This window comes from Rissa tridactyla, chromosome 4 (assembly GCF_028500815.1).
Source record: "Rissa tridactyla isolate bRisTri1 chromosome 4, bRisTri1.patW.cur.20221130, whole genome shotgun sequence".
NCBI lineage: Eukaryota > Metazoa > Chordata > Aves > Charadriiformes > Laridae > Rissa > Rissa tridactyla.
In genome coordinates, this window is record NC_071469.1 from 45,915,437 (window position 1) to 45,939,390 (window position 23,954).

At 40.1% G+C, this 23,954-nt stretch overlaps 1 protein-coding gene across 7 annotated transcripts in view; it reads left to right on the top strand.

Moving 5' to 3' along the window:
- LOC128908193 (transmembrane protein 263-like) overlaps positions 1-23,954 on the top strand; it is a 206,020-nt gene that overhangs the window by 58,247 nt on the left and 123,819 nt on the right. For 2 of the 7 annotated variants that reach the window (XM_054197872.1, XM_054197871.1), the window contains exon 2: positions 10,033-10,308. The exons of the other annotated variants lie outside the window; for them this stretch is intronic. In XM_054197872.1, the coding sequence (XP_054053847.1) occupies positions 10,302-10,308 (7 nt within the window). In that variant the 5' untranslated portion in view covers positions 10,033-10,301. The remainder of the gene's footprint in view (positions 1-10,032; positions 10,309-23,954) is intronic. 7 annotated transcript variants of the gene reach the window in all.

Genomic DNA, 23,954 nt, shown 5'->3' on the forward strand with positions numbered 1-23,954 from the left:
CCATAGGACAGAAATTAGATAGGCTCCTCTGGGGAGAAATATTTGTAAGTCTAAATGCCAGCCAGTTGAGTGCAACACCCGTATTCTCATGTTTTTTAGTATTGATCTCTGCTGTTATTTCTGAAAAGGTGTGTCCTGACATAAGGTAGGTGAGTGAGAATGAAATATCCGCTAAGGACAAGGGACGAAAAGATGTACTTCATACATTGCTAATTGAAAGTATTGCATGCATTTGACCTGCGGCTGCTGAAAATGGCATCTATTGGATTGCTTTCATTCACTTAGTGCAGTAATTTTACCAAAAGAAGGCATGCAAGGCTTTTTGACAGTCCTTGTGAACACAGTGCTGCTTTTTGCTCAGTTTTATCCTCTAGTTATTTAAATATTAGTTCTATAAATATTTTCCTACTGAAGTCTCTGTACAAAGAGTGGAGAGGCTTGTTTGTGAAGAACCTGTGCCACCTTCTCAACTTTTCCCTCCCCCTTTTCTCATTCTTTCCTTTTCCTACAGTACTTGAAGAAAAAAAAAAATCATGCTCTAAGCTATGCCAACCAATATTTTGATGTTCTAAGATGGGTATTATTTTGTCCCACTGATATTTGTTATAAATACTGCATATACATAGACTACATTAAAAGAACATGAAGTGATGCACTCATGTTCTAAAAAATGCTTTAGTTAAGACAACCTTTAGCCATTTCCTCTGTTCATCTGTATTATGATACTGCTTAGTAACATGTTCACATACTGCTGCAATTTCCCACAGAACATCTGCTTTAGTGCATTTGCTTTTTCTCATTTTTTCCGAGACTATGTCTTAAGTACTGCATATAATGCAAATCTTATGGTCAGGTCAGAAATAATTTCTTCTCCTGGGCTGTTCTGTAATATTACTGTGATACCAGCATTTGATAAGTACGCGTTTAGTTGCGTTGTCGCAGTGAAGCGAAGTATTTTCCTCTCAACAGAAACTGAAGTGCAACAGAATCTTTGATTCGGTTGTGCTTTGGGTTCAGCATTACAGCACGTAGCTGGGCAGCTTTCTCGTGTTGTCAGAAAGGTGGGGTAGGAGCAGAGCTTGTCCAGTTCCTGCTTCCGTGCCTTGACCCAACCTAGTGCTGCAGCTCTACTCCAGGTGGCCCTGGCAGGTGGAGTTGGAGGCTGTGATCTTCTTTTCTGCTGAGATGTGCAAAATAGTTTTTTTTTTTCCAAAAGCTTGTAAACAAATAAAACCACGGTGGTTTGGATTTCTTAGAGTGGGAAAACTGAGGTTCACAAATGTTATTTGTTGTCACATGTTTTGCCTCCTGTTTGCTGATAATCTTTAGAAGTTAATGAGTGGTGGTTGGCCTTTGATTGTATCTTGATGTAAAGTCAGTCATGTGTTGGCAGCCCTTGATAATTAATTGGTAACAGACCAGACATTTCTGTGTGAATCATTCTCAACTTCATTTTCTAATTCCAAATGCCACCCAAAACCTCTTAGTTCTAGTAGGTCACAACACAAAACAACTGGATAACCAAATTGCAGAAGTTTTCAGCATCTCCTCTGGTAACGTGTGGGAATTATGTTTTTCCTTGTACAAGTGTGCTTCTGTTATGGAACAATACAGAGACTCTGCCTCAATGCCACCGCTATGGCTTTCTCTGAGCCTATAGAAAACAGAGGCCCAGCTGAGGTTGTAGGAGAACATATGCAAACACTTCTTCATAAAATGGATGTTCTGTGGCAGACAGAATGGAAGTAACGATAAACCACTTTTGCAGGCTTTCCTTTCCTGTTTCTGTTGACCAGAATAATGTGTAACGAGGTAATTCCTGTGTAGTCCAGGGTTGTTCTTGGTTTTGTGCCTTTTCTACAAGGAGAGTTATTGCATTGATATTTTTGGTGGCGCACAGTAAGTAGCAGTTGTAATGCAGAAGTCTGAAATGCTTTGTTTAGTTATCCTCAGGTTAAATTAATTTTTCTTTGAAGTAATGGAAAAGCTTGGATTAAATTATTGGAAGGAGTTAGATTTTATATTCTGATGTGCTAGAGTATCTTTCTGCCAAATAAAATTGTTATTCCATACTATGTCTGCAAACAAAAAAAAATCACCCTTTTTTTTTCTTCTATGTTTAACCCCTCTTGTGTCACTAGCTCCCACTGGAGTTTATTCAAACACTTGCCATTATAAAAAAGAAGTAATCAAATGGGTACTCAGGTGTTGCAGGCAAATAATTCTAACTTTAAAAATTCATGAGATGTCAAAAAAAAGAAAAAAGGCGGGGGAGCAAGCATAGAGGAAGCTTGGGCATCAAAGTGTTCTGTCCAAGTGTAAATGAGGGCTGCATAAACAAATGGGATCTGGGCAATCCTCACTTCCCATTCAGTAGGAGCCAGAAAAGAATGTGAAGTCAGCTGGGAATTGTGTAGTTGTCTTTATGGTGTGATCCATAAGGCTGAGTCCTAACCGCATGGAGCCAGTCTTTCGTGCTTTTAACAAGAGAATTAGCTTATAAATCTGCAGTTGTTGTGTGCTGAAGCACAGGATGTGTGAGTTTACTTGCCAGGCTTTAGATTTCGAGCTGGGGTTTTGCTTGAACTGGGAAATCAAGGTCTTAGGGAATACCAGCCAGCTTGGCAAGAACAGACAGGAAAAGTATTGAGTTGGAACAGTCCCATCTACACTGCTGAACGCTACTGATAAGAGAGCTTCAGGTCAACTGATCATGACCAGTATATAGCCTTGTTAAATGCATAGGAACTCTTTTGCCCTAAGAAACCACAGTGTTTTAAAGGTCCTTTGTCTCTGAGCACAAAGCTGTGCTAGCTCAAGCCAGTTGTTTACAGCACTGACTTCAGCAGTGCATGCAGCCTCTGGGTATCCTTTGTGAAATGTACCTTTGCCAGCTTAAAGCTAAGGTGGTTCTCTGAGAAACTATTTCCAATTCTTTTCAATTTTCTTATACTTCATTAGGGCTTAAAGCTTCTTATACGTAGCATGTATAATCCTCTCTAGAAGAAAGACAATGCCACCAAGGAACACGCTGTAGCTAGTCACTTCCATAGTTTCTGTTTTGATCCAGAAATATAACAAAGTTAACGCTACGTAAGAATTTCCAAAGCAATGCCCAGACTCTTGGGGGGTGGGTGGGTGATGTCGATGAGTATGAAAGGGAGGGTATGAAAGGCTCATGATAGTATGATAACCAAAAAGCTCAGTCATAACCTAAACATTAAACAAATGGACGAAGTTCATAATCAGATGAATTGAGTATCTGTGACATTAAATGCTGTTTAAATTTGTGAGACACCATGTGTTCTGTCCAGCGTCTCTTGGGAAATATGTGGAAAGGAAGGTCTGAAACCAAAGGTTTTCATGCTCCTGAGAGCGATTTATCCTCTGAACCGTCCTTTCCCAGATCTAGTTACCAATTACCAGAGTCACCCAGCATTAGTCATCCATCTTATTAGCAGTGCCATTTGCAACAGGGCTTTATGAGAAAGTAAGCTGAATTTTAGTTCCAAAATACTGTTCTTTGTTCACTCCCTAAGGTTTGCATAGCCCCTGTCCATATTGCATCTCTCCTGTAGATAAATAGAGGAAGTGGTTTAGAGCCATCCAGCCTACAAATCAGCTAAATGACCTCTTACTGCTCCAGGTAGGCTTTTTTTGTATCAGTGCTGGAATATTTCCATAGATGTCCCCACTTCAGCTCTGGTTAGATTTTTCGAGCCTAATTTAGTGGCAGATGTAAGAGGTAGTGAAGACATGGCTGGTCATCTACGCTCTCCCAAGTCCTTGTGGTGTGCAAGATTGTCCCTACTGAATATTTATGAAGGCTTATCTATTTTATTTCTGAATATTTAACCAGGAGTAGGTGCTTGCACTCTTGCCTTGAAGAGCATGCTGTATTCTCATTCTTCTAACTCTGGAAGCTTTTCATAGTAGCAAGACTCAGATCTCTCCAGAGTTATGTTCTTGCTAACATCTTGAATAGTGTATTTTAGTGCCTCTCCAAAGACACTTTGAAGATATTGTCAGGCTGTTACCTTGGCATCTATTATCTTTTACCTTCAAAACTGTAAATATCTTTCTGTCTTCCTGTGTCTGTTTCTGTGTGGTTTTTACGTTATTCATGGCTGCCTCTTTTCATTATATCTGAAGTCTCACAACTTTGGGGAAGGGGTTGTTTAGACTGAGCCAGCAAATGCATTAATGGAACAATTTAGGGAGCCTGTATGCCTGCAGCACTGATTCCTCCCTCTTGCCCTGCTTTGGGGGACTAACTAAATTGATTTCTACCTGGTGAGGTCTCAGAGGTATAATTTGTACCTTGAGTAGATCGATGAAATACAGACACATTTTGTTAGTCTGTGCAGTTTTTTGGTTTGGTTGGTTTTTTGGGTTTTTTTGGTGTGGTTTTTTTTTTTTTAAAGTTTTCTTGCTAACCAAGTATTGCCATGCAAGTGGCTGGTACTGGTACTGACCCCTTGTTCCTTTTTATTGTGCGGACCATGCATATTGTAGGGACAGTGGACTTGGTGCTAGAGCACAAGCAGAGTATAGAAATGTTCATGTCTCCAGTGGGGTGGTTGTGATTTGAGCACCGGAGTGAGGTTTGGGGACTTGTTCTCAAAACCCCTCTCTGTCATTAGGTTTTGGACAAGCTATGTCCAAGTATATTCCTCATCTGTGCTGCTCCACCTTTCAATTTAAACAAACAAAGCAAACAAAAAACCACTACCAACAAAAAAAATCTCACCCTAGCTGCCTAATCCCCACAAGACATTGCAGAGTTTTCCCAGGCTTTAATGAGTGTTAGTAAGCCGCAACAAACATGAGAATTGCTGTGTGTTATTAATTGTAACTTCACAGCATGTGCTTTTCTTTTCCTGACAAAGGATTGGCTTTGACCATTTCCACGAGTCAGGTTTCTCCAAGGCCTTTGAAAACAAACACCAGCTAGTGCAGCTTCTATCCTAGAAGGGTGATGGCATACTTTCCTTACGTGAGTACTGGGGTTTTTTTTGTAAAGGAACCTGGGCTTTCTCCTGAGTTACTGATCTCAGGCAAAGACTTTGCCTGCCGTTTCTGTGGAAGGACAGAGATGCCTTCTAGCTGCCTGCAGAAAGGAGTGGCCCTGGGGGGTTCCCAGACAGATGCACAAGCCATATAGTTCAGTTCCCAGGGGAAGCGTGTAAGACCCTCTCAGGCAATGCTCCTTTAAAGCAGTATTGGAAGAAGAGGAGAGAGGAGGAACCAGAAGCCTTCCTCAAAGGTGTGCTCTGCAGCATAATGACCCATGGCCTGTTAAAGGTAGACCATCCCTATTGTGTGAATTATAAAAACCTGGTTGGAAACACCATGTGTAAGTGAAAGCCGGGAAGAGAAGTGAACAGGAAATTAAATGTCATTTCTGTAGCTATTTCTTAACTTAATTCTCCAATGCTTCCTGTAAAATTGTTCTAATTTCAGTCATTGTTGTGGATATTTGGTTCCCATTTGGACAACACAGGGAAATGGTCAGCTGCCATCTGCTAACAGAAGTAGCAGCTCTCCCTGCAGTGTACGCAGGTGCGGCTGGAAGATTCCACTAAACAGCCAGATACTGCATGTGTGAACTTGAAATAAAATTGGTGAGCGCTCTGGGAGTGTTGCTTTGTGGGAGTCATGCCCATCACCAAGATGACTACATCCATGTGTTTCAGTGCTGTACAGCCTTTAAAAGAAAACTGAAGGATTGCTTTTGAATATCTCTAATAGAGGAGGATGTGATTTGAAAGGCACTTCTAAAACTATCTAGGTAAAAGTAAGTGAAATATGCTGGATAATGAAAAGCCTTTGAACTCCAGTGATGCATCGAGAGTGGTAATGTTCACTGCTTGTTTTTATCTTGTTAAATGTATAGTAGCACTTAAATTGCTTTGCTTTAACACCTCCACATAGCACATGCTGTAAAAAAGGAGAGTCGGCGTCACAGTAACTGTTAGCTAGGGACTCTCAAGTCACACTGCATTATCACTGTTATTGTATATTCTTATGAGTATAGAGCTAGGAGGAACCATTGGGTCATTGAGTATGCTCCTCCATAACAGCAACAACTGTGTTAAGCCTAGAAGTATTCACAGAATATGAACTCCACATATTATGGGTGATGGTGTGCTTCTTAACAATGTAGTATGGTTTGATAACCTGTAATAAAAGATCAGATAGTGCAACTATAATGTTACGTAGTGCAGAGCAGGAGAGTTTGAGGATATTGCTAGTGTCTTAGGCCTATTCATTTGCATAGTGTATATTAGATAATATTTGTAGATTAACCTTGGAATTGATCTTTATACCTCATTATAGGGGATGCCAAAAAACAAAGCAAAACACCTCCTAGCATTCTGACTGGGCTATGAGGCAGTGGCACAGTACAGAGTTTCCTGCCACACCAAATTTTCGTAAATGATTTAAGATCAAACATGAGCAGGGCACATCACTTGGGCTGCTGTCCATATAATTGCCCTAAGAAGAGCAACACATCCTACCCAACTTTCTGCCTATCTGTGGCTGCTCCCTAGGGCTTTGAAAGAGAAGAAAGCATGGACAGGGAGGAGGAAGATTTCTGTTTTGAGTTCTCCAAATGATTCACGAAGATCTAAATCTAGTATTTGTAGAAGATTAAAAATAGTGGAAACAAACTGATCCAGTCCTGTTTCAAGCCTTCTTCAGAGAGCCAGTCACTTAAACTGTTTCTTTCATCAGCTTTGTATGGTGTCTTCAAACACCACAAGTTGCTCCCTTTCTGCCTTATAAATATGGGAAAACCATTGCAGAGCTTCATTCTAGAGTCCACGTTCATTTTGACTTCCAGTGTGATGCAACCACTTAGATGCAACCATTGTATAAATACTTGGTCTCCAGCTGAAACATTGCCCTTTGATTGAAATAGTTTGTAATTCTTCTTCCTGCCTGCTTCTTTATCTGTCTACCCTTCCCATATTTGAAAATCTTGACATTTCTCTCTTTCAAAGAGACTCCATTTCTCTAATCATTCTTGTAACCTTTCTTTGCAACTTTGAAGTTTAAGCTCCTCTTCTTTGAATGTAGATGACCAGAGTGGGGGTACAACATTTCACATGAGACTTTACAGGTGCCTGGAACAATATTCAGAAATGAATGGCCGCAGTACATAAGGCATTTGAGAGCTGGGAAGTGAGAAGGCAGCAGTTCCCCTGGAGCACTTGCCCAAGCTCTCTCCCTGGAGGCCACCCTGTCAGGGCTACGGCCCCCAGCGTCTTGGAGCCTCGTCTGCCATCCGCACTGTTACTCAATGCATGTGCTCAAACCCATGCCCTCCTGCCCCACAGGGGGAAAGGCGGAGGCCAGAGCAGTAAACAGAATTTTATCTTGCTCGCAACAGGTTTGCTTTCAAAAACAAGAGAGGAGATTTGGAAAAGTTTTGGCAGGGGTCCTTCTTCAGTCCCATGCTTGAAAGGACCAGCGAGGTTAGACTGGAGTCCTCTGTCCTCTCTGCTCCCACCGTTCCTGAGCTCCTACAGCCGGCTAGTCTCTATCTCTCTGCAGCTGTTTGAGTAAGATTTCCTAACTGATTTGCTCATATCTTTTTTGCTGCCTTTATACTGCATATCTGTCCTGAAAACAAGCTGGTGTCTTACCTTCCGATCTCCTTGCTTTGAGCAATCAGCGTGTGGTCTCTGGCAAGGAGAGAATGAGAGACTGGAGTGGGAGGCTTGTGATGACAGCAAATCATGTCCTCTCACATGCTGGAGTAAATGCGGAGTAGCTTTTGCTTGGGCTCCGCATAGGTGCTACCAAGGTCAAAACACTGCTCATTTGCAAATCTGTCCTTAAGCACACACAGATGCCTACTGAGCACCCAAATCATATGGAGATGAAATGGAAACAAATCTGCTTCATAGCTTCTCCAACTTAAAGTTAGCAGATGTGTTTTTGTTTCTTCCTCATGCTGCAAAATCCCTTACGTCAGTGCTTGGGACAGAGTTACAGATATTTGCTGCCTTTTGATATTGGTCTTTATTTTCTCCTTGCATTTCAACCTTTTCTGTATTGGTATTTTTCACCTACTGGATGAGAAAGTGACAAGAAAAAATATTTTCTCTATCTTTGCCGTAGACGTGCGACAGATACCGGCTCTTGAGCCTATACACCAGCTGCACCATTGCTAAATTATGATACATTATTGCTTCCATTTCTTTGCTTCCTCATTCTGCAGCCAGCCGGAAGGATAAGGAGTTTAGGAGAAAACAAAGGGGCAGGCTGCTTTCAGAGTGGGAAACCTGAGGAAGGAAAACCATCAAAACCAGCAGTAAGAAAAAGGACATGTTGTAAAGGAAAAGGAAGAGGTGCCTACCAGAGGTTCGGCGGGGGGCTCTGGAGCAGCAGTTGAAGCAGTGGGGGTGTAAACACTGAAGCGGTGCTGGAAGGAAGGTTAGGATGTGTTTGGAGCTTATCACGGAGGCACAGGCGAGCTTGCAAATCGCATTGAAGTGGTCACACAACAGAGACGCGTTTGACCTTGGTGCACACTGAACCATTTACTTAAAGCATTCGGATTTTGAATCGGTGTCCATTTACTGCGTAGGAAACAATGTGTGTGTGTACTTCATCTCTTCCAAGCCAGAGAGCTAACATGTAAATATTTTGTTCTTTTTCCTTTGGTGGGATGGAGGCCTTTGCCATGACCTCCATAAAGCTGTGGTGTCTGTGACCTGCTTGCTGGTGCCCCCATGTGCAATGGGATTTCTCAGCACTGGGTACTGGTGGAAACTGGGCAGGTGTGCTGCCTTACGGCTGCTCCCCCAGCTTGAGTTCTTGGGCAGGACTGAAACAAAGGGTTGGGTGTCTTGCTAATACACATGCTCTTCCCTGGCTGTGTAATTTAAATGAAAGTAATGGTAAAGCCTAAGTGTGTCAGAGTAATAAATAACAAGTGATAGACTTTTTTTTTTTAAATAAATATATATATATAATAAAAAAAGCTTCTTTATACACACACACACACACGTATATATTAAAAAAATAGAAAGAGAAAGAGAAGGAGTTATCTTCACGTGCAGCTGGAGGAAGGGAAGTATGAAAGAATACCTTGAAAGAACTAGGGGTGGGTGGAGGAGTGACAGTCATAATGTACCTTTTTGGTTTTCTTCTGCTGGAAATTAGACTAAGAATTTTGCTGTACCTTTTCTGAGCAAGAGCAGCAGTTGATTGATTGTTTTTCTAATTAGGCGCAGTAACGCACACATGCTGTGGATGCACGTCTCTGAAAATTTTGCCCTAAATGAACTCAGTAGTAGGAAGACTTTTTTTTTTTTTTTTTGTCACAGTTAACACAGCACAAACAAAACCCCAAACAGAAAAATGCCCTTAACCCTCATTCATTTGTGGACAATTTAATTATTAATTTAGGAACATTACTTAAATTCTGATCTCATCTTCTGGTGTGGTATATGAGCACCTTTTAATTGTTGGGTCGCTTCAGTGATGCTTTAGGAAAGCAGACCTGCTAATTGGATGCTTCAGACAGCATTTAAATCCAGTTAAAGCTGGGGTACTTTGGGCACATGCTGGTTTTAAGACATGAATTTGACCGCTTTGCTGGAGAAGAGTTGAACATTGGCTTTCCAGACTCGTACATCTTTTAGAGTACCCATTATTCCTCCACAAGCAACAAAGGCAACAAAACACTTACTTTAGTCGAATAAGGTATTAAATTGTCTACTGAACTTTTAGGAAACCATTTTTACCATTTTCAACACTGAAAAAAAAATAAGATGACTTATTTTCATTTTGGAGGGATTTATAGTTTTAATAATACAGCATTCCCCAATAATACTGCCATGCTATTTTGTTCCCAGTAAAGATGATTTGGAAATGAAAACATAAATCTCTATATTTTTTTAAAACAAATCTGATCATGCTAAATTGAACATCAGTAGTTTTCACAGGAAGAGCGGTCTAGTCCATTAAAGTAGACATGAAGAGGTTTTTTGAGTATTTTTTTCTTTCCGTATCCAGAACTCTCCATTCAACAGATGAAGAAGTTAAAGCTTATCAAGCTGCAGAATCCCCATCTGAATTTTAAGAAGTAGGCTAAAAATTGGAGGACCTTCAGCAAAAGAGATCTTAAATATAAATAATTATTTCAAGATTTCACATGAAAATTACACTGAAGAACTGAAGCTTTGAGCCCTTGGTGCAGCCATAGCTCTCAGGCTGTCAGCTCATGTGTTCCTTGCCTGGCTTATGGCAATGAGTGGCTGATGAGATCGGGCTGATCGCATGGGATGCCAGGTGAGTTTCTGATTTGAACCTGTCTAACTAGCCAGTCTGGAAGCTTGTGTGTGGTTTGTCAGATGGTGTGTTAGTATCAGTAACGTTTTGCTTGTGGTGAATCGACTACAAATTTAGACAATCCCGAAGCATAGTCCGTCATGTGTGTATTGTGATAAACAGAGGAGCAAGGGATGTGGTGGTAATGGAGAGAGAATAACTTTCAGTGACTCGTCAGGTGTATGAGAACCTGATGTCTGCTTACCCTTGGGGCGTTTAACAGTGGTACTGGAAAGAGTCTTCCAGAATTTGAGTACTTTATTAGTTGGGAAGACACTAAATCAGTTTGTTTTCTAATCTCTGCTTTTATGACATGCAGTTAAAACAGAAAGATACAATCCCCCTCCCCCCTCGTAACCCTACCCTGTGACAGAAAGCTCAATGCATGTTTGTGATCTCCTCCGTCATTTGTATCTAAATTCATCTGGTTTCCTCTGTTGACTTGCTGTAAGTTTGTAATGTATCACAAGTTTATAAATGACAACAGCAACATAAAATGGGGTAGAGAAGTAAATGCAAAGGGATTTTGCAGTGTTAGCTTTATTAATGGGTAAGCTTCTCTGTTGTATTTGTAGTAGCTTATATTGCATCTCTTCCCAAGTTTTTGATTCTCATTCACAGGAAATGTAGTTTTTGACTGTTATCAGATTAAGTATTTTGATTAAAAATGATGAAGCCATTAATTTCTAGTGATTATTACGGGGGGAGTCACATTTCCAATGTATTAGCCCTTGAAAGCGAAGGCCCCTTCCTTAATGGTTCCAGTTTTATTAGTTGGTTAAAAAACAAGCTTTTACAACATACAATTCTCCTTTAGAAAAGTTATTATTCACCCAAATGTAGCTTGTGGAGGTAGACAGAAGGCTTTGAGATAGAGGATTAAAGATTATTTGGAGACCTTACTCAATGTATTCTAACTTTCTGAGATGTAAAGCTCCTTCAACGATAGAAAATAAATGGCTTTTCAGAGGTTGGATGGGAACTAATTCCATATGTTGCTATGGGTGGTAAACATTGATTTCCTCTTCGATTCAAGAAGCTTATAATGTGTGAAATCCTCTTTAAGGCAAAGAGCTCCCAGTGCCTCAGTAGGGCTAGTTTTTGCTGCAGTTACTGCAGTTTACTGCCACGCTTACACTGTTGTGGATTTACCAAGGACTTTCTTTTAGCTTTTCTCAGTACATAAATTTGCAGAGATTAAGCTGGGAAGCAAAAGGCCTTACTTGTGATACACTTTTGGAAAGTGTCCTGCATGTGGCTGTTTTCCAGTTTTATTCTTAACTTTAAAATCAATAGAAGCTAGTGGCCATAAACCTCTCCTGTAAAAAGATTAATTGACGGTCAGTTATTGAGAGCAAATTAGAGCAATACTGTTGGGTTTCTAAGGGAGACAGATAGGTGTCCGTCTAACATTTTTGTTGCCATTCTGTTTTAGAAGATGTCTTTTCTTTCCCTGACTGTCACCATACTGAAAAAATACATGGCGTTAGTAATTCTAATGAGCTAGATTCATTCCTGAGTTAAAAAAAAAAGAAGAAAAAAAAATGTCATAAGTTTTGGAATTCCAGGACAAATAAAATTACTTTTCCTTTGTAACGGTGTGATCTAAAGTCCTAAATTTAACAGCATTTGGTATCCCAAGTTTTGTGTTTGGTTCTTCTGTAGGTGATCACCAAACATCTACTTTAGCAGACTTTACCAAGGACTTGTCTCAGTAAAGCACTGTCATTAGTTAATATACTTCATCTTCTGAAGAAGTGGTGACACCTTTTTCTCAATTTCTCTAAAGTCAGATAATATCAAAACAACAACTGTAGTAATCATGGATGCATGTATAATATTTATTTGACATCTCCTTGATGAAGGCTGTCAAAATACTTCATTTCTATGGACATAATCAAATGCCTGGATTCACTTGAGGACAAGCCCGTCCTCGTCTTTCTCAAGGAGTAGAAAAGTTAATGTACAATGAACATGGTGCAATTGTATTCATAATCCCTGTTTTGCAGGTTATAGAAAGATTAAAGCACTGGATTTTGTGGTGCCTGTCAAAATTTTCAACACTTGCATTTGTTAATAGTGTGTTCATTTTAACTGCCTTGTATGTGTGGATACATCTGCTCATATATACACATACATTCTCAGATAAAGCTTGAGACAGGTCCTCTGGTGAGGAGTTGGTTGATTGCTCCATTTGTCTCTGCCAATATAAATTTCAATAACGTGTTTAATAGTATCTGGGTATTATTTTGGGAGCAATTTGAGTGTCTGTTACAGATCTGTTTTGGGAAATAAAGTAGAAGATTCCTGAGAGGTGAGTCTCCAGTATGAAGAGTGGTAAAGTAGTCCACTCGCTGTACCTGTTAATTCACTCTCAGATAGGGGGAGATAGCAATCCGCAGGGTCAGTTCTGGACCAGTATTACTCAGCGCTTTCATTAATGCTCTTCCTTTTCTTATCTGGATTATAATTACTAAATCTGCAAATGGTACAAAATTGGGAGGGATTGCAAATATGTTGAAGGACACAGTGAGAACTGAGTATAATCTTGGCAGATTGGAGAAGTGGTTTGGGAGGAAGGTGGAATGACACCATGTAAGGAAATGTGCAGTTTCCTAGACTTGAATAATAAAGTGCATAAAATGCATGAACACAGAGTACAGAATAACTGGCTAGTGAGTCGTTTTGTAGAAAAAAGATCTGATGTTAGCATTTAGTCTGTGAATCACCTAAGTTGAAGTGTCAGACTTGCAGAGAAGGCTGTCGGAGGATGTATACAAGAAGAGACATGAAATAATCCCCAAGACCTCAACCGGAGTGTGGTGTTTGGTTCTGAGCATGCTCCAGGGATGAGGTGAAGCAGTGGAAGAGAGTGCAGAGGAGAGCAATGAGGATGATCAACCTTGGATGACTTGGTGTTTGAAAGAGAACTGAAAGATCTGGTCTGGTTAATCTAAAGAAGAGAAGATAGGAGAGATGCTTTCATCAGGGGTTGGAACTGGGGCTAATGCTGTTTGACATCTTTGTTGTGACATGGACAGTGGGATTGAGTGCACCCTCAGCAAATTTGCCAATGACACCAAGCTGTGTGGCGAGGTCGACATGCTGGAGGAAAGGGATGCCATCCAGAGGGACCTGGACAGGCTTGAGAGGTGGGCCTGTGTGAACCTCATTAAGTTCAACAAGGCCAAGTGCAAGGTCCTACACATGGGTCATGGCCATCCCAAGCACAAATGCAGGCTGGGTGGAGAATGGATTGAAAGCAGCCCTAAGGAGAAGGACTTGGGTGTGTTGGTGGATGAGAAGCTCAATGTGAGCTGGGAATGTGCGCTTACAGCCCAGAAAGCCAACTGTATCCCTGGGCTGCATTAAAAGAAGTGTGGCCAGCAGGTCAAGGGAGGTGATTCTGCCCCTCTACTCTGCTCTGGTGAGACCCTACCTAGAGCACTGCATCCAGATCTGGAGCCCCCAACATAAGAAGGACACAGACCTGTTAGAGCAAGTCCAGAGGAGGGCCACAAAGATGATCAGAGGGCTGGAGCACCTCTGCTATCAGGACAGGCTGAGAGAGTTGGGGTTGTTCAGCCTGGAGAAGAGAAGGCTCCGGGGAGACCTTACAGCAGCCTTCCAGTACCTGAAGGGGGCCTACAGGAAAGATGAGGAGGGGCTCTTTATCAGGGAGTGTAGCAATAGGATGAGGGGTAACATTTTTAAACTGGAAGAGGAAGAGGGTAGATTTAGATTAGATATTAGGAAGAAATTCTTTACTGTGAGGGGCGTGAGACACTGCAATAAGGTGCCCAGATAAGCTGTGGGTGTTCCATCCCTGGAGGTGTTCAAGGCCAGGCTGGATGGGGCTTTGATCAGCCTGGTCTAGTGGGAGGTGTCCCTGCCCATGGCAGGGAGAGTGGAACTAGATGATCTTTAGCGTCCCATCCAACTCTAGCCATTCTATGATCTTAAGAATAATCTTCAAACATTTAAAAGCTGCTGAAGAAAGAAGAGAAACCTGAACTCTGCACACGGAGTGGCTAGAAGAAGTGGTGAAGAGCTCTAAACTGCTCTAGTAAGTTAGGTTCAAGTTGGGAAAATACTTCTAACATGCTGGCTAGCTTGACTTCTCACCTCTGTCAAATAGTGGAGTAGGTTGGGATACTGTGAACTCTTGATCGTTGGATGTTGTTCTTACCTGTTGTTGGGTTTTTTTCAGGAAAAACATAACCTTTGATTCTTCTGTGAACAATAGGTGGACTAGTTGACTTCTTAAGATTCCTTGCAGCCCTGTGGGTTTGGATTTTTTTTTCTGCAGTTTATATTAGACTGCAGATCTTTCTCAAGTGCTTTTAAGGATGAAACATCTTGTAAACCGTATGTCTTTTCAAGAATGTAAACTAGTGTAAATTATCCTGCTGGTTCCAAATTCCTCTCTACAATTCTGTACAAGATCTAGTAGCAAAAATACTCTATTTATAAAGAACACCGACTTTTAGAGACTGTCAAGAATGGGTAATTTTCCTCCATAGAAGGGTGATTTGAGAATAATGGCTTGGGGTCACATCAAAAACTGCAAGCAAATTTGAGAGTGAAATTGTTTCATTGTCCGTCTTCCTTTCCATTTTATCAAACTGACAATAGTGGAGAGATGTTTTAATTTTTCATATTTCACTTTTTAATTTGATCCATTAAATGCATTTTAAATATACACTAGCATCTTGCACTTACTTAAGACCCTTTTACAATCTGAATATCTTGGCACATTTAGTGTAAGTGGAAAATTGTATAGAAATTACCTTAACATCTATTCTGTATTGCTTTTTACTGCCGACCTCATCGTTCAAATACACATAGCACATGCCCAGCTGGTATAACTTAATTATGTTCAATTTATGTAACTTAATTATTAAAGACCAGTTTTTGGAGAGTTGATTTCTATGCTTCATCCAGCACTGTTGCTGGCTTAAAGGAGCCGCTGTACATTTCAGGAAGACATCCTTTAAAAATTGCGCATTTGTTTTTACTTTCTTTTTCCCTCTTTTCTGGGATCCTTTCTTTCCGAATTTCAATTAGGTCAGTAAAATACTACTTTAAAACCAAAACAACCTAACTTTACGCAATAAGAAGCAGAAGATAAAGGTATAGTTTGTCTAAAATTAATTTAAAATAGTCTCAGAAATGAGACCTTAAGATAGATGGTTAGGAAATCTGACAATATGATAGCAGGACAATTTTTTTTCCTGCTTCTCAGTAAAGACTACATTGAATGGTTTTCTGAACGCAGTGCTGCGAGTGTCAGGCTGAAAACTTTTCTGCTGACACTGGAAGATCATAGATCACCTGTTGTATGGCTGAATGGGCAAGAAGTTTTGTGGGATGGAATTAGATTGCCTGGGAAGAGAAGGGGAACTGGAGAGCTGAGTGGTGTGTACGTGTAGACATCACTCATATAAACGTACGTCACACTGCTTCTTCCGCAGTCAGTGAGGCACTTCACCAGGGTGATTCAGAACTTGGGGTGAATCATCTTCTGGAAGTCTTGTTTGTGTAGGAAGATTAGGAAGATTGGACCTTTGATTCAGGGCTTCAGTCAACTGCTTAAAACTAGGCTGGATGGATCTGAGCCAAGGTCTCTGCATCTTTGAAAAGTAAAAATTAAAGAACAAATGAGAAGTCATATTAGTGTTAGATGCTTCAGTCTCTTGAATCTGTTTCGGGACGTGAGATGACCTTTTAACATGAGTTACCAGAGTGCTGAGACCCCTGTCCCTTTCTCCTTGTACTCTTGGCCTGTGTCATGGCCATGTTCCAGGCGGCAGACAGGCATACCAGTTTGCACATGAGAACCTAAAATGGTTCACGTAGTCCAAAGTCCCAGCTGGGAAATCAGTTCACAGTAAGCCTTAATCTAGTAAAATAAATAAATACGTACACACACTCTCCCCCCCGCCTCCCTTCCCCTCCCATTTCTGGAAGTTTTGCTGGGGAGAGAAGAACGGCTCTCCGACTCATGGAGAAGGAGAGCGGTTCCGATCACCACTGTGGTGGTGTTATGGGCACATCAGTTTTACACTATATTGGCAGGGTTGGTTTGGACGAAATGAAATATCTCTAAAACTCTTACGGTGTGAGCCTCATTAAGTTCACTGAACTCCTTAATGTAGACTCTAGGACTGTCCACGTGTTAAATTCAGTGACTGAGCTGAAAACAAACAGAATTAACCTAAAATTTCCTTTGACACAGAAAATGATTTTGAGCCTCTATTGGGAAGATTTATTTCTAGAATGCATGCCATCTTAAGGCAAGAAAAAGGGGGAAAAAATTGATAATTTTTCTTAAATTGTTTTGCTTAGGAGTTGGTTTTATTCCAGGAGGAAGGATAATTTCAGATGTTTCTTTTTCTTCAACGATTCATTTTTTTTCTATCCATTCATTAACCACAGGAAAAATATTTGCCCTGCTTTGTTAGGTGTGTCCTTTCGGACAGCATCTTATAGGCTGTGTCTGGACTAAATTTAGGGGGAGCTTCACCATTCGTTGCAGCCCTCTAATTATAACTGCAACAGCCACGAAATTGATCCAAACTAAATTAAAAAACAAATTGCTGCTGCTGCTGCTCCCACTGTTTGGATCACCTGAATATTTATTCAGCTAGTGATACTTCTGAAATTGGAGAATTTTTTCGTTTTGGAGAAGGGGGAGAAAAATAGCCCAGCTGAGCTTTGACATCAGGATCCTGTCTTGGTACTATTTCTGATGTGGCTTTTTTTTCCTGCCCCCCTTGTCTGTCATCATCCCCCCCCCCCCCTTTTTCTTTTTTTTAAAAATCCACTCATGAACCCCCATGGCAAAGTGTACTAGTCCTGCTGGTGAGAAGACGTCAATAACTCAGATCACATTATGCTGGCAATTCAATCAAATACAAAGTTACCTACGTTTCAGAAACATTTAAAATTCCTAGTTATGTAGGAAGTTAATTTGAAAGAGCAGCTGAATGCCTTCTGGAAACTGCTGAGAGTTTCTCTTTAGTACCCATTCTGCTTGCTTGCTCTTATCATATATTTTCTGCATTTCTCTAACCTTGTTCTTGATGACAAAAGACATTTGCATGAAAACAGGATCTTTGTTTCTTAAGTGTTCATCTGTTCCTGCTGTTTATTTCCCACCTAAAGTCATAATCCTCTGTTTGTGGCATCACTATTGGTTGCAGTGGAAATTATTATGTCGTCACAAATGGAGGATTATGACTTCAGGTGGGGGGATAAGCAGCAGGAACAGATGAACTCTTAAAAGCAAAAATGCTGTTTCATGTAAATGTCCCTGGTAATAAAGAAGAAAGGGAGGCAAAATACAGAGAAACAGAAAATTGGTATGAGCAGACTTGTGCCGGAACAGTAGGGCAGCAGATTTTCCTTCAGGCAGGAGCAGCTATTTCAAATTAGGAACGTGTCCATGTAGAATTTATTATTTTACATATTTTTCCCTCAATTAAAAAAAATATAAAAACTGATGTTGCCACTCAAATACTGAAATGACTACCCAGCTCGACGAGGGATTTTTCATCTTTGTGAAAATTTCTTTTATTCATTTGTGTATGTGTTTGTCAAGTCACTTTTAATCTTAAGGGAGTTTCCCTTTTTGTGCCGGCTGATAGGTTTTTCAAGCCCAAACCCCACCATTTGGAATGGAGCATCTGCCCTGTGTAAAGCAGGATGACCATGCTGGAAGCTCATCTAAACCACGCTTCTGAGCCAATCAGCCAAATGCTTTTCACGGGCTGCTTCCATTTAAAACCACAAGCAGCAAGCTGACATTTCTCTTCAGCATCATAAGAGGGAAAGCTCTGAAATACCCACTAGCAATCTCAGCTTGTGCCTTATTTGGGTTTTATCTGAGTGCTTTTTTTTTTTTTCCCCCTCCATGTTGCAGCTGCTCTATTCTTTAGTAACAGGAGGTTAAAAAAAAATTATTGGTGCAAACCAAAAGGTTTATAAGAACAGAAACTAAAGTACTGAATTGAAATGAGGGTAGGGAAAGATTAATAACAAAGCCTATTGTGTGCTTCCTGTGGTAGCAGCCAATTTGACTTGCTTTCATTAAAATTCTCCTTGTTAGCTCGGGTGATGTGTTGGGGTGATGGACTATTTGATGTCTGAGAAGTGGTGAGAAGTTAGCTGTCTAATGATGGACTAATTAGAAAGCCCATCCTAGCAGGATCCATGGAAATTGATTTGCACAGTACCATTTTTGCTAATGAGAATCATGAATACATGTTTGCAGTCCTTTACTTACTCTTCCTACCCACAGCTAATGAAAGAGAAGCAATCATTAAGAGCTCAGCTACAATCCATCCAGAGTTTCCTCTGCCTTGTAGGAATAGCTGTACTTTTAACAACTTCAGTTTTAAATAATACTCTTCATAGAGAAGCAAGCTCCCCACGTCTGCCTCCTATAAAATGAGTTTGTTTTCTAATGCATCTCTTCTCAAGAGTTATCCTCACTGTATAGGGAGTCAGTGTCTTCTCTGTGCAATTTACAGAAAATTACTGTTACAGCATGGGACTGGAAGAAACCATAAATATGTAGTCTGAGTAAAATTAAAATTAATTAGATGATTTTTCCTACAAGGGCTTAACATGTCCATCTGCAACTAGGTCAAACATCTTTAATATTTATGTGTCTAAGGCAAATAAAAACGTATTACTTTTAGTATCTCATCCTATGATTTTATTTGAATTCGCATTTACCCAGTTGCTTTCAGATGCCTTTAATCAACCCAAACAGTATGTACGCAGCCAGGCCCGTATGGCCCAGAGGAGAATATCCACAAAACTAGATATTTTTTTTTTGCAAACAGATCTCCTGAATAAAATATGATGTCGATCGATGCAGTGTGGCTGCCCATAAGTACATCCTCCGTTGTCTGTAGGACTCTAGCCTCCTATCACCTCCCCAGCTTCTCGAGGCCTTCTCTGGGCAATAATGATGTGGCATTGCGTTGTTTTTCTCTTTCACCTGCATATGTTCTTGTAAATTCTACCATAATTAAAGAAAACTATAGACCTATTCAATTATCCCTTAGCTTAGCTCTTCATAACTGTTGTAACCCATAACTGGGGATGTAGCATTAGGCTCTAGGAGCTAGCTGTAGGGAAGTTTTAATATATTTGCAGTGAAATGGATGTCCCATACATGCTGTCAGGCAAAGGTGAAGACATAGAAGGTATAAGTGTAAGCTGACAAGCAGCTGGGGGTTGAAAGTAAGAGGGCAAGCAAGGGAATGGTGAAGTGTCTTTGTAGGCGGCAGCGAACGAGTTGGAGCCTGAGGTTCTGTAGTGAAGACTAGAAACAAGGGGAATGGATTGCTTGAAGCTGTTGTTACCTGAGGGATTAGAAGAAGGGGTAGCAGAGGAATCGGAGTGAGTTATCAGAAGGGAAAATAAGAATGGAAAAAGAAGGAGGAAGGTTTGAATGCCTGTATCTGAATTTCTCAGGTTTCTTCTAAGTTAGAAAGAAAGGAAAAAGGAATTCTTGAGGAGCCAGAGATAGCAAGCAGGTGGGGAAACTTTAAAACCTTCATGAGAGATTCTGGTAAGAGGACAGTAATTTGCTCCGGGACAGGGAGATTATGTGTAGACAGTATCACAAAACAACATGATATTGGTGTCGATGTCTGATTTAAATATGAACAAGAAAAGTCCAATTTATTTTAATGAAACTGAATTACCTGGACATAACCAGGAAGAAAAAGATCTTCCATTTTGCCACAAAGGAATTTCGATGAGGTCAGCGCTTTAATTTATTTCTGAGGTTGAGCCTGCCCACATTATCGTGTCCCTGCATTCGCTGTTTTACTTCAAGGAAGTTCCTATGCATTAGTTCCCTGAAGCAAAAGCCTTATCTGATTTTAGCAGTGAAAACAATTGTAAGTGTATTCAACCAAAGGCTTGCTTTTTCCCCTGAAAGAAGAGATTTTCTAACTTAAAAATTTGCTTTTAACTCCTCCATTCATGTTTTGTGGTGTAGCATCTGTAAAACATATATGCATATGTATATTCCATATGTATATATATACGAAAAACATCTAGATATGGTAGGTGTTGCCTCCCAGCATTAGCTACTCGTTAGTTTTGTGGGTTTTTTTAACATATTTATTCCTTTTTATTCCTGTAGTGAAACCTACCTAAGAGATTAAAAAGAAATGTCAAACTCTTTTATGGACTTTCTGCACTGTTATTGGAGTGGGTTTTCAGTCATCTTATAATGCATACCATTCAACATCTGAATGTGCTAACACATAAAAAGAAACAAAAAACTAACACTATCTTTAAATTAGCCTTCTTGGACATTTTTTATATGCAGATTTTAATTAAAAATGAAAATGAACCTGCAAAAGCAATTGAATGGATACATAGCTCAGAGTGAGTTATTAAAAAATGGCAGTCAAGGAAGACTACCCAGTAGAGCAGACTAGAAAAGATTTGTTTGTAGACCATGTAAGGACTTCCAGAACTGGTATTTCTTTAGAAAAATAAATTATGAAAAGTATGGGTATACAGTAATGTGATCCACTAGCATTGCATAACATACAATATCAATGACTAATTGTCTTTTTGAAGAAGTGTTGCTATATAGAGGCTCAAACATTTGTGTTTAAATTAAAGTTCAGGTGATACAGCTGTTTATTTATAAATAAATAGTCTAGATTAATGAGTTCTTGGCCTGCTTGGGACAAAGAAAAGATGTTGATATGGGCAGGTGGTTTGTAGTGTCATTTACTCTTGTACAATTCTGATAAACGTACTAGTAAACTGTAGTATATAGTATAAAGCAAAGATAAAAACATACTGGGAGATAGGATTTTGCTAAGCTGTCGTTAATGTTGGTCATGTAGCTAAGTGTCTGTGCACTGCACTGCAGTCTACGGTGTTCTTTCTGTATAGAAAACATCCGTGTATCCAAAGAGCTGCTGTTTTCTAGAGGATTTGATAGCTATTAAAAATAGACGTAATGGGAAGTAGGCAGCCATTGGACAGTGAATTCACTGTAATAATTATGGAATGCTCTATGAACAAACCTCTTACCCTTCCACTGTTCAGGTCAGAGGCATAGTCTTCATAGGCGTGGAACCACTTGGCTGCAATGAACCAAAACAATACAGGAAAGGCCACATTAATGAAAAAGCAATGAGTGATGTTAGAAACCTAAGATACTCTGGTAGAAAACCACTCGTGATCTACCTAGCTGGTGTCTGGTGTCCTGCTATGTAAAAAGAAATCACCTACACAGTTGTTCTCACCTAAATGCAGCCTTTGTTCTGCTTTACGCTCTCTCCCCCTTCACGTGTGCTTCTCATCTTTCTTCCCTTAACATGCTCCTTCCATTTCATTTTCCCAGTGGAACTGCAGTACCTCCCTATGCAGGCTCCTCTTCCCACTGCTGAGAATCTCATATCCTCTCTTCTCTTTCTTCCTTGATATATTTTATTTGCTTGCCAATAAAATTCACTTTTATGAGCTACAGTATTCTTGCTTTTTTTCAATTGTATCTTAAGAGAGGAAGAATTTGGTTTTGTTTTATTGTGGTCAGTCTTTTAAGGTGTGTGCATACCATGGGACTTGCATAGTTCTCCACTGGGAGTTTTCCTTAAGGAGAGCCACTGACCTTGTGAAGCACAAAGGTTAAATGGTCGCTGTCGCTTCTCCATGCTTAAGTTGGAGATCATTGCAGTAGACCTGCTGAAATATCCAAAGATACCTAGGTTTTTGTATCATGCTTTATTGGACAACTGCTTTTATAAGGTGCTTGCATTTATTTTTTGAAATTTAAAAATATTTTTTTTTGTCCTTGTTGTCTTCTGTTCATTTGAGTGTAGTGCAGTCAGAGAGTAACAGCAAAAGCCTAGACAACAAGCTAGCTTTGGGTAAACTTTAATGCCAGGAGCTCTTTGTGGGCTGCCATTGCTCATATTAAGAATCTTTTCTCAGTTTTGCTCCAGGATCTACTTTCCTTTAAGATGGTGTTAAAATGTAGCCCTTCACAACCAGGGAGATCAAAGCACTTGAACAGCTGGTAAAGTACGCATTTGTATTTTGTAGAGCATGTCCTGGACTTCGTCATTCATTAAGACTGGTGAAGTATTGGAAGTACCTTTATCGCTTGCTGAAGTGTAGCTGGAGGAAGTAGTTACTGAAAGCCCTTTGTGCATGTTCTGTGGCATGGTTAGGAATCCTAGTCAGGGAACAGAGGGCGTCTTTGGAATTAAGGTGATGAGTCGCAATATTAAAGTTCAACAGCAATGATTAGTAGAATAATTTTTGAGGAACTTATTGACTAAAATATACTATTAATAGTTTTACTTCATGTTACATACTTAAAAAATGGAAGCCCTTGAAATTTTTTTAATGTAAGGGATACATATAAAGAATAGATAAGCTGTCTTGATTTACAGACTATAGTCACCTGTTTAGAAGACAGATGTGTAGAATATTCTTGTGTTACCTGTTCATCAATAATGTAAATTTGCTGCAGACTGATTTCATCAGAGAGAAGTTTGTTTATCCCTGGGGAGTTGGAACAATGAGCTTGTGAATCATCCTGCACTTGGGTAGCTCTCCTAATCTACCCTCTCCCAGCAACCTGTCGTAGCAAAACCAAAACCCACTCGGCTTTGCCCTTCAGGTACCCTCCTACCCCTCCTGTATCCTTGGCTGAGTGAAGTCTATTGTCTCTGGGGTTTAATAAACCAGGTGAAGTGTGGAAGAGGACCACACCGGATTTTTCTTGCTAACCATGTTGAGGACCAGCTTGGCTTATGCACACTGCCTACCCAGAGCTGCGAGTTGATTTTTCTCTTTTATTCCCTTCACAGTTGGATAGCATCATTTAAAAAAAAAAAAAACAACAAGAAAATTCCTCACAACAGCTTTGAAAATCTGCAGTAAAGAACAGGATCCATAGCTTTATTCAAAACTTGAGACAGAATAAAAAAAAGGCGTGTTTATAGTTGTCTCTACTAACATTTTTCAGTCCATGCTAAAAAGAAAAGAAGACGCTTGTCTAGGGAAACATCTTACAGAAAACAGTTAGGAAAAATAATAGTTCAGCTAACTAAATTTTTGATTCATTTCTTAGTTTCTGTATCTACCCTATAGCCTTAAGACCCCAGAGTATTATGTTTGCGTAGAAGTGGGCATGGGTCACAGAACACCAGGTTTTTTAGTGTATTTTTGTTAGGTTTAAGTCTTTGTCTCAAGAACTCCCAGAAGTTTGATACCCCAAAAGTTCAGTGTATGGAGACCAGAGAACAGATACAATAATGTGATGATCAGTGAAACCATTGCTTCCTACAGTCTCGCTTGCTTTGTCCAAACGGCTCAACAGCACAGGAACAGGAATTATGAAAACTGCAGCTCAGATATGAAACATCTGTTAACACCAAGCAATTAATTAACTTAGGAACAATCATGGTTGGTTTCCCATAGCGAGCGTGCATTACTTACACAGGCATTGTATGCATTGTCTCTGCAGTGGAAGAATTTAATTCTTAAAGTTAGGCATGATTCCATTTAATTTCAACACGTACATTTTCATCCAAATCCAGTTGCACAGA